Source organism: Ceratotherium simum, chromosome 4 (genome assembly GCF_057802395.1).
Source record: "Ceratotherium simum simum isolate JZ-2026a chromosome 4, ASM5780239v1, whole genome shotgun sequence".
NCBI classification, from domain to species: domain Eukaryota; kingdom Metazoa; phylum Chordata; class Mammalia; order Perissodactyla; family Rhinocerotidae; genus Ceratotherium; species Ceratotherium simum.
This window is the reverse complement of record NC_141903.1, coordinates 43,168,132-43,179,294: the sequence shown is the minus strand read 5'-3', so window position 1 is coordinate 43,179,294 and position 11,163 is coordinate 43,168,132. Positions and strand designations below refer to the sequence as shown.

The window sequence follows — 11,163 nt, the reverse complement described above, 5'->3', positions numbered from 1 at the left end:
TACAACTGTACTATGTTCACTGACAACACGATTGCTGCTTTTTAGGAAGGGCACTGTTGGGATGCCACAACAAGTTATATTACCAAAAAAGTATTAGCTAAAGAAGGTTGTTGAGGATGAGGTAATATATTAAATACTCAGTGTATGATTGATTGTACATATTATACATTCCCTGCTTCAGCAAATCTTGAGTATAGAGTTTCTTTCAGTCAGACCTGGAATTAGGTCTCTCACTCATGTGGTTTCAATTAAGTTCTGTTAAAAATAGCTCGTAATATAAGCATTTTCATTTTTAGTGCTTCAACAACTTTACTACTTTTAATTCATACAAAGAATAAACTCTGGGAAAAAACAATCAAAGGAAGTTACATAGTACCCTGGTGTTGGCTCTTTATAAATAGCTGAAATCATCTATTTAGTGTACAGTCTTCTAACATAAGCTATTTGTTCTTATTTTACAATACAAATACATATATTTAAGAAGCATACAGAAAAATGTTTCTTTTTTAACTGATTAAAGGTAAATTATAAGAGTTCAATAGAATTTCAACATTAGGAAATTATCACAATCAGAGATTTTTGATTTTTGAATTTCATACAATTCCAGGCAGACATTTTGCTTTATGGACTTTGACTTCACATTCATGTCTTCAAAGTAGTTTAAATTCAGCCACAGCTGCTACATCCTGCCATTTGTTTTTATTATAATATCTGGAGGAAAAAATATAACAATAGATTACTTCATACACATCACAAGCAGGTATCCCATAGTTATTAATAACCTGAAAGAGAGAGCTTTGATGCCCAGGCCACTCTAGTTTACCCCGTCAAGCCTTAGGAAACAATTCCAGAGGCCATTAAAAAAAAAAAAGGAATAGCTGGCTCACTCTTTCCTGGACATGCTGAGGACACTTCTCTTTGGAGACACAAAGAGACCTGCTCAATAACATTCCAGTGGAAAGCCCAGCAAAGACAGCTGTCAGTGGCCATCACAAGGTCTCTAACCCCTACCTTGTAACTTGGAGGAATTGATCCAGTTGTGCTTCTCATCCCTGCCTCCTCAGCCACCACGCAGGCAGAAGCCCCTCACATTTTCCTACCCACTATTCTTCTGCATTCTCCTACTTTTTGTTGTAGCTGAACCCACCACATTCTTCCCAATACAGAATTCTGGGGCCTTTCCCCCCATATCTTGTGCCAGGAGATCCAGAGCAGAGCCAGCTTTACCTATTCCCATTGCCATGTTCTTACTATGATATACTTCACCCCCTGGCCTAATCAGCCTATACCAATGGTTCTCAAAACTTTGTTGTACCTTAGAACTACCTGAGCTTTTAAAAACCGTGATATCCAGGCCATACTCCAAACCAATTAGATCAGAATCTCTGGGCAAGGGATTCAAATATCTAAGAAAGTCTGATGTGCAGCTAAGTTTGAACACCAGATACCTATATCTTTGCTATTCAAACTGTGGCCAATGGACCAGTAACTTCATCATCACCTAGAGTTTATCAGAAATGTAGAATCATAGGCTCCATTCCAGACCTACTGAACCAAAATCTCCATTTCAAAAAAATCCTCAAACAATTCACAAGTACATTAAAGTTTGGGAAGCACTGGCTGTTCTACCCTCTACTCTTCCTTATTGTTGTCTTTACTGACCTCAGACACTGTTCATTTATTAAAGACTTTGGAAACTGGGCCACAGTCATCCTCTGCATAGCAACTTTTGAGTAACTTCCCAAGTTACTCCCAAATCAGGCTCCCCAACTACCTAGTCTCCTCTACCCCTCCTCAGCCTTCATACATCCAGGGCTATGTCCCATATTTTCCCCTGACATCACCTAGAATGCATCATTTCTGAAACTTTATAATACTAGAGACCTAGGAGTCATCCTCTGTCCTTCTATTTCACTACCCTGTACTAGTACCTAATCAGTCACTAAGATGTGGCAATTATATCAATAAACATTTTAGTTTAGACTGGTTCTCAAACCCCAGATTTCCTAAATAAAATCACTGAAGAAGCAATGACCTGGGAATTTGCACTGTTTTTAAATTCCCTAGGCGGTCTGAGCACCACACTTCGAGACACACAGCTCAGATCCTTATTTCCTCAACTTTTTTCATCAGGACTTTTGCAAAACTCCCACCTGATCTTTCTGCTTCCAGGCTCACTTCTTTCCAAATCACCTCCATATTTCTAGCCAGAATGACCTAATTAAAAAGCAATTTGACCAGGATAAAGTCAAAAGTCGGTATGGTATAGGTGGCTCTCCAAGATCTGACCCCTGATTACTACTCAAGACTAAGTAAGGAGAGTCCAATCTCCACTCCAGCCAAACATAACTACTTTCAGTTCCTTAACTTACCCAAGGATGCTTTAAGCCTCTGTGCCTATATGCTGGTGCCTCTGCCTAGAAGGCCTATGCTCAGGATGTCCCTGAGGGCTTCAAAACATCCTTCAGAGCATTTCCTATTTTCCCTATGTACCCCACAGGGTCTCATATATAACTCTATGAGAAGTACCTACGCCTCCATTGGACTTGTTTTACATACCTGACTTCTTCTATGAGATTACAAACTTCGTAAAGACAACTATGTCTATATCTCAATATTATCAGCAACTAACTGCATGTAGCACATAACATCTAGACTTAATAAATGTTTGCTGAATGAATGAACCAATCAACTGCAGAACTTCATCTTTATATTCTATAGCTACATGACACCAAAACAACAGGCTTAACAGGTCTCCATGATGTCAAACAAGTTTGATTTCTTTTTTCCCCCAAGTGTGTGTCAAAGACTACATACACTTACCTGATATATTTTTTACATGAGATGGCATAACCAAATTTATCATCAAATACAATAACCACACAATATATTTTAGGCTTTTTGTAATTTAATAAAAACAAGGGAATAGTTTTCCAAGAGAAAAAGGGAAATGTAGTGAGCTAGATTTCAGGAACTAACCTAACCTATAGAAGCAAATGATAATTATTGTAAAATGAATAATTATTATATAGCAGACACTTTACATAGATTATCTCTAATCTTTACAACAACTGTTTAAGAACTACTATTATGCCAATTTTACAGATAGGAGGCTAACATTCAGAGGATTTAAGGAATTTACTCATGTGACAGAGCTAGGATTTGAACTTAAGAATGTCCTACTCTTAGGTGATTTCTACTACCATCACTTAGATACTCAAATCTTTTTCCATCTCATTTGTCATATTTCTGGGTGACACTTCTGCCTGCTATCATTATCTAAAAACTCAAACTTCTCACTAAGGATTATATATATTATAAATATATATATCCAGTTAAAGGCTGTTATTCTACTACTAGCTTGAGATATGAATTTACAACACACCATTTATCATCTCTTCTGGAGATCAAAATAAAATAGAAATCTTAAAATCTTACTATAAGGAAAGCTGAAGGTTTTTGTCTGATTTTCCAAAAGGTATTGTTAGCTTGGAAGTCTTCCTTGACACTTCAAAGCAAAGTTATGTATCCCCTCCTGGATTCCTACAGTGCCTTGTTCCACTCCTAGCTTATCACCTCCTAGAGAAGACTGTGACTATCTCATCACTAGTAAGCCCCAGAGGGCTAAGGTCATACTCATATCCTTGCTAATATTGCAGTGCCTAATGCATGCTTGTTGGCCAAATTAAAATACCAATATATTAACCATCCATTGCTATAAAGGTAAGAAGTACAAAGCAAGGATTGCCCAAGCCTTTTATTGGCAAAAAAAAGTCTCTGGTTAAATAGGATACAGAAGCCCAATATGTAAAGTAAAGAGAAGTAAAACTTCTCTGTCTAGATGAGCTGAGAAACTCAGAGCCCTATCTACTCTACCCCCCATCTCCTATTTGACAGCTACCCAGTCAAACTACTGAAAACCAAGAAATCTAAGTAGTAGTTCTGATTCAGCCAGTAACTAGCTGTGTGAACTTGAGCAAGTCACTTATTGATCTGGCCAGGTCATTTTTGTTATATGTAAAATGAGCAAAATAGATTAGATCATTACATGGTTCTCAAATTTTAGTGCTTATTGGAATCCCTTTGAGAGCTCATCAAATTTCAGATTCCTGTGCCATATCTCTAGAGATTATAATTTACCAGGTCTACGGTGACTCTGGTGCAGGTAGTCAGACAACCAAACATTGAGAAACTTTGAACTAGACATTTTGTAAGGCCTCTTCTATCTGACTGTCACCATTCTTAGACCTCTTCTTACCCACACCACCTCCTCCATCACATCTCTTTTGAACTCCTCTAGTGGTTTACTTTTTCACCAAATTTTTTCTTTAATCAGCATAGTGCCAGTTATTAATGAACAAGCAGCATACTGAACAGGGGTCCTAGACCATCAAAAGTGAACTTCACCCTGTAGTCCTGATTAGATTACTGCCAAACTAGCTAAAACGTTAAATGCCAGCACTAAAAATAGGCTGCTGCATGTTTAAAATAACATGACCACTAGTTAGCTTGTGGCTTTGCTATTTTTACTAAAGGAAAGGCAGAGACAAGTGGGTAGGGGTTAAAAGGTAATTACTTAAATGAGGAGGCTGCTAAATAAGGTGAGAGCCTAGAAAGAAGCCAGGAGGTGTCACAGCTGGTTCAACATGCATCAGGGGATCTCTCTGTGAATTAAACTAAAAATTTTGGTTTCAACGCTCAAAAGAACTTCCCAGACACATTTTAGCTTTGATTTATTGCATACTTAAATCCAGAATTGTGACATTACCTGATGTCATAAACTAAGATGACCATAAAGAACAAATTAAGAAAAGTTTCCCTATTTTTACTTTTTAACTTTTTATTGAAGTATAGCATACACACACAAGAGTACACATATGTGTACTGTACAGCTTGATGGATTTTCACAAATTTAACACACTCATGTAACCAGCATTCAGATGATGAAACAGAACACTACCAGCACCTTAGAATTCCCTTTATAACCCCTTCTAGTTAATACTCCCTCCCCAACAAGGATATCCACTATGGTGATTTCCATCATAGTTTAGTCTTACCTACTTTTGTCCTAAATGTAACTAATATTAAATGTACTCTATTGTGTCTGGCTCCTTATATGAGACTCATCAATACTGTTGCATGTAACTGTACATCATTGATCTCACTGCTATATAGCACTCCAATGAATGAATATACCACATTTTTTTAATCCATTCCACTGTTGATGGGCATTTGGATAGTTTCCAGTTTGGGGCTATTATCAACAGTGCTGCTATGAACATTCTAATATATATCTTTTGATGAACATATGTATGCATTACAGTTGGATATATTCCTGGAAGTGGAATTGCTGGGTCTCCAGGGGTCCAGGGAAATGGAATTGCTGGGTCTCTTTTCACCTCAGCAAAATTTCTAGGGGTCCAATGATATGAGAGATATGTCTCCTAAGGTAAAGGATAAGTTGCTTCATCTGGCCCCTCTTACAACCAAAAAAGAAGCACAATGCCTAGAGGGCCTTTTTAGATTTTGGAGCCAACAGAGTTCTCATTTAAGTGTACTACTCCAGCCCGTTTACTAAGTGACTTAAAAAGCTGCTGATTTTGAGGAGGTCTCAGAACAAAGAGAAGGCTCTGCAACAGGTCCAGGCTACTGTGCAAGATAATCTGCCACTTGTACCATATGATCCAGCAGATCCAATGGTCTTGACGTGTTAGTGGCAGATACAGATGCTGTTTGGAGCCTGTAAGTGAATCACAGCACAGGCCCTTAGGATTACGGAGCAAAGCCCTGCCGTCTTCTGGGGATAACTACTCTCCTTTTGAGAAACAGCTTTTAGCCTGCTACTGGGCCTTAATAGAGACTGAAGACTTAACCATGGGCCACCAAGTTTCAAAGAGAGCCAAGCTGCTTATCATGAATTGTGTGTTGTCTGAAGCACGAAGCTACAAAGTTGGCTGTAAAGAGCAGCACTCTGTTAGCAAATGGAAATGGTGTATATGAGATTGGATTCAAGCAGGCTCTGAAGGCACAAGTAAGTTATATGAGGAAGAGGCCCAAATGCCCATGGCCCCTACTCCTGCTACATTACCTTTTCTCACCCAGCCTAGACTTACAGCATCATGGGGAGTTCTCTACAATCAGCTCACTGAGAAAAAGAAAACTCAGGTTTGGTTTACAGATGGTTCTGCATGATATGCAGGCACCCCCTGAAACTGGACAGCTACAGTACTACAGCTGCTTTCTAGGACATCCGTGAAGGAAATTGGTGAAGGGATATCCTCCCTGTGGGCAGAACTTTGAGCAGTGCACCTCCTTATTCACTTTGTTGGAAGGAGAAATGCTCAGATGTACAATTATATACTGATTCATGGGCTGTGGCCAATAGTTTGGCTAGATGGTCAGGGACTTGGAAGGGACATGATTGGAAAATTGATGACAAGGAAATTTAGGGAAAAGGCATTTGGATAGACTCTCTGAATGGGCAAAAAGTGTGAAGATATCTGTGTCTCATGTGAATGCTCACCAAAGGGTAATCTCAGCAGAGGAAGATTTTAATTATCGAGTGGACAAGATGACCCGTTTTATGGATACTGGCTAGCCTCTTTCCTCAGCCGCCTGTGTCATCGCCCAATAAGCTGATGAACAAAGTGGCCATGGGAGCAGGGATGGAGGTTATGCATGGGCTCAGCAGCATGGACTTCCACTCACCAAAGTACAGCCACTGCTCGGTACCCAATCTTTCAGCAGGAGAGACCAACACCTAGTCCCCATTATGGCACCATTCCCTGGAGTGATCAGCCAGCTGCCCAGTGGCAGGTTGATTACATTGGACCATTTCCATCATGGAAGGGGCAGCATTTTATTCTTACCAGAATAGACACTCTGGATATTGATTTGCCTTCCTGCACACAATGCTTCTGCCAAAACCACTATCCAAGGACTTATAGAATACATTATCCACCATCATGGTATCCCCTTACAGCATTGCTTCTGATCAAGGAACTCACTTCACAGCAAAAGAAGTGTGGCAATAGGCCCAAGCTCATGGAATTCACTGGTCTTACCATGTTTCCTACCATCCTGAGGCGGCTGGTTTGATAGAATGGTGGAATAGCCTTTTGAAGACCGATTTATGGCACCACCTAGGTAGCAACACCCTGCAGGGCTGGAAGAAGGTTCTTCAGAAGGTTGTATATGCTCTGAATCAGCATCCAATATATGGTGCTGTTTCTTCCATAGCCAGAATTCACAGGTCCAGGAGTCAAGGGGTGGAAATGGAAGTGGAACCACTCAATATTACCCCTGGTGACCCACTAGCAAAATTTTTGCTTTCTGTTCCCATGACTTTATGCTCTACTGGCCTGGAGGTTTTAGTTCCAAAGGGAGGAATGCTTCCACCAGGAGACACAACAATGATTCCACTGAACTGAAAGTTAAGACTGCTGCCTGGCCGCTTTGGGCTCCTCGTGCCTCTGAGTGAACAGGCAAAGAAGAGAGTTACTGTGTTGATTGATCCTGACTACCAAGGGGAAATTGGACTATGGAGGTAAGAATGGAGTATGTCTGGAATACAAGAGATCCCTTAGGGCATCTCTTACTATTACCATGCCTTGTAATTGAGGTAATTGGAAAACTACAATTCAATCCAAACAGGACTACTAATGGCCCAGACCCTTCAGAAATGAGGTTTTCTGTCACCCAACCAGTTCAAGAACCACAACCAGCTGAGGTGCTTGCTGAGGGCAGAGGGAATATAGAATGGGTAGTGGAGGAAGATAGTTATAAATACCAGTTACAACCACATGACTAGTTAAGCAAATATCTTTGTTTTCTTCCCTCTCTTATCCCCATAGCATCTAACATAAGATGTATTAATAATAGTTAACTTTATATCACAGTACTCGAATTACAGAATATCAAGGAGAAGAGTAAACATCACCCAAGGACTTTGCATCCTCTCCTAGGGAAGGAGTTAGCACATTTTTGATTGTTTGTAGGAGAGTTGTATTAGGTTAGGCAGAAGTGTGACTTTGTTATTGTCTTTATTTGGAGATTAAATATGGTTTAAGGAGATATGTATGAATGCATAGTTGACATGGAGTAGACTAGTTAGTTAGTAGAGATGGTTAGTTGTATGTGTCAACTTGGCTAAGCTATATTACCCAATTAAATTAAATACTAATCTTGGTGTTGCTGTGAAGGTATTTTGTAGATGTGGTTAACATCTATAATAAGTGACTTTAAGTAAAGGAGATTATCCTTGATAATGTGGGTAGGCCTCATCCAATCAGTTGAAAGGCTTTAAAAGCAAAACTGAGGTTTCTCTGAGGAAGAAGAAATCCTCCTGAAGACTACATCATCAGCTCCTGCCCAAGAGTTCCCAGCCTCTTCTACAGTTTTCAGACAGACCCTATAATTGCATGTCAATTCCTTGAAATAAATCTCTTTATATACATATACATATATGTATATGTGTGTGTATATACCTACTAGTTCTATTTCTTTGCTAGAACCCTGACTGATATGGCATCTACTATTCCCTACCACTATGCTGTTATGAGAGATAGAAATAGAAAGAAGTCTACTATGTGATCTCTGTCCTTGAAAACTTCATAACCTAAAGAATATGAAAAGTGAGCACTGTAAATTATACCAGGTTGTAGTATATTATTAAGTGTCAAATGAGTAGCAGTAAATTAAGTATTCAAGGAACTTAGAAAAAAAGAAAAAGATCTCTGTGGACTAGGGAATGCTCAGGGCAGGCTCGGTAGAGGAAATGGGGATAAGAATCAAGAGTAGAAAGCTTAGTTGGATTGAAGTCAGACATAGTCTCTTACATTTCAATTGCTTCATTGCCTGCTTACTCATAATAGGTTTCCAAGCTCCAATGAGTACTTAGACATCCTGCCTGATACACAGTTAGGGAAGTACAGAAAAACCTAAACTTGGAGTTTAGAAGCCTTGAAAGAGTGAATTGCTCTCCACCACTTGGTAGCAGTATGATCTTGGACAAATTGCATACTACTTTAAGCCTCAGATTCTTAATACATAAAAGGAGGATAATACTACACATCCCGTCTATCATAAAGTCATACTGAAAAATAAATGAGATATAATAAGGTGCTTAGCTCAGTGCTTTTCACAGAGGAAGTACTCAACCAATGTTAAGTGAATGTAAAAATATCTCCATATCTTTAAAAAGAATGCTACTAAAAATGAAACCCAACAACACTAAATTTCAAATAGTTATAAGAGGAAGTATCCTAGATAAATATATGTTAAATCAATAGCATAAGCTACTTTTTCAAAAGATGAAGTATTTGACATTCAAAAAATTATTTTACTCAGGTTCTGAAACCTGACCAAACTTTTTATATTTTACCATTTCCACTTTGTGCAAGAACCCTTAGAATACAATTTATAACTGCCCTTCCTGTGTAAATAATGAATTTACAGTGAAAAAATGTTTTATAGCTTCCAAACAGTAGGCTCCACATTCATACTCTAGTACCTTGAGGAATATCTTTAGGAGGAGAATATTTCTTCTTCTTTACAGTAATACCTTTACTTTTCACTTGTCTAGTTCCTGGTGATGCTCTAATGATACAACATATTTCTGATGTATTTGAAGGAACCTGAAAAAGAAAAAAAAAGCAGATATTGCACAATTCATCCAGGTACTATATTTGTATGTTGTTTTATTTCAAAGGCAATGTTATGAGAGGTTCGGAGATTCGGTCGGAGATGTAAAAGAAACTTTCCACTCCAAACAAATAGACTGAAGGTATATTTTATTATATAGAGGAGAGTAAAGGTGATAGTCCACGAACAGATCCGAATAGGTCAAATATTAAGAGGGAAAAACATCAGCTCGACTGGAAAGGGAAAACATCTACATCAACTGAGATAGCAGCAGATTCAAATAGATCATATAACGAGAGGGAAAAACATCAGCTCGACCAGAAAGGGCAAACATCCACATAGACTGAAGGGAAATGACATAAATCAACCGGAAAGAGAAACATCAGGTTCACCAAAAAGAGAACACATCAGATTGGTTACTCACAACATCCACGCCCCACTGCCTGGGGAGTCCCTTCAACTGACATGGCTGGACGGGAATCACACGTCCTGGGCAAGGCATCCCTTCCACAGGTGAGACTCTCACCAGGCCTCAGTTTCCAGCAGTTTTTTATAGCATCGATAATTCCCAGAGTAAGCAGTTACAGAGCTTTTACAGAGCAAGCATTCAGTATTCCCATGCACAAATGGTTATCAGTGGCATACGTGCACTGAGTCTCCTGGCTATTGTCCCAGCCTTCCAGTTGTGTACATGCATTGTTTGCCCTGGTTATCATCCCAGCTCGGCACAGATGGCCAGTCTGCCCCAGGCTGCTGAGCCCAAAGGGCTTGAAATTTTTACACATTGCAACTATCTCCATGGGAGAAGGGCCAATTCCCACCATGCAGAAAGCAGCTTTATATTTCTTTTTGTGCTGGTGGCTGTAGGTCAATGGAGCAGCCAAACATGGCTGTACTCATGTCAAGACAGGCAGATAGTCTCGATATCCATATTTCATAGATATTAACAATAGAAAGCATTTATGAAATGCTTACTCCACTCCAGACACTAACTAATTGGTTTTAAAACATTTGCTTATTTAATACTCACAAGAACCAGGCAAGGCAGGGGGCCAGCCCGGTGGTGCAAGCGGTTAAGTGTGCGAGCTCCACTGCGGCAGCCCGGGGTTCGCCGGTTTGGATCCCCAGCACTCACCGACACACCACTTGTCAAGCCGTGCTGTGGCGGCGTCCCATATAAAGTGGAGGAAGATGGGCATGAATGTTAGCCCAGGGCCAGTCTTCCTCAGCAAAAAGAGGAGGATTGGCAGATGTTAGCTCAGGGCTGATCTTCCTTACCAAAAAAAAAAAAAAGAACCAGTCAAGGCAGATTATATTATCCCCACTTGTAAAATGAGGAAACTTAGGTTCAGAGAGGTGGGATAACTTATTTAAGGACAGAGAGATAGTAATGATAGAGTTGAGATTTAAGCATTACAAAGTGGGAGAGCAAGTTTACATGATTTACTGAATTAAAACACAAATTTAAATTTAATTCTGAGTCAAACACTAAATTTCCTTGATTTCCCAACTCAGTTAATT

General features: G+C 39.4%; 1 protein-coding gene across 2 annotated transcripts in view; it reads right to left on the bottom strand.

Annotated features, from left to right (window-relative positions):
* Positions 1-632: 632 nt before the first annotated feature.
* Positions 633-11,163, bottom strand: part of MEIKIN (meiotic kinetochore factor) — a 104,621-nt gene continuing 94,090 nt past the window's right edge. For both annotated transcript variants that reach the window (XM_087430308.1, XM_087430307.1), the window contains 2 exons: positions 9,512-9,635; positions 633-711 (listed from right to left, as the gene is read on the bottom strand). In XM_087430308.1, the coding sequence (XP_087286434.1) occupies positions 680-711; positions 9,512-9,635 (156 nt within the window). In that variant the 3' untranslated portion in view covers positions 633-679. The remainder of the gene's footprint in view (positions 712-9,511; positions 9,636-11,163) is intronic.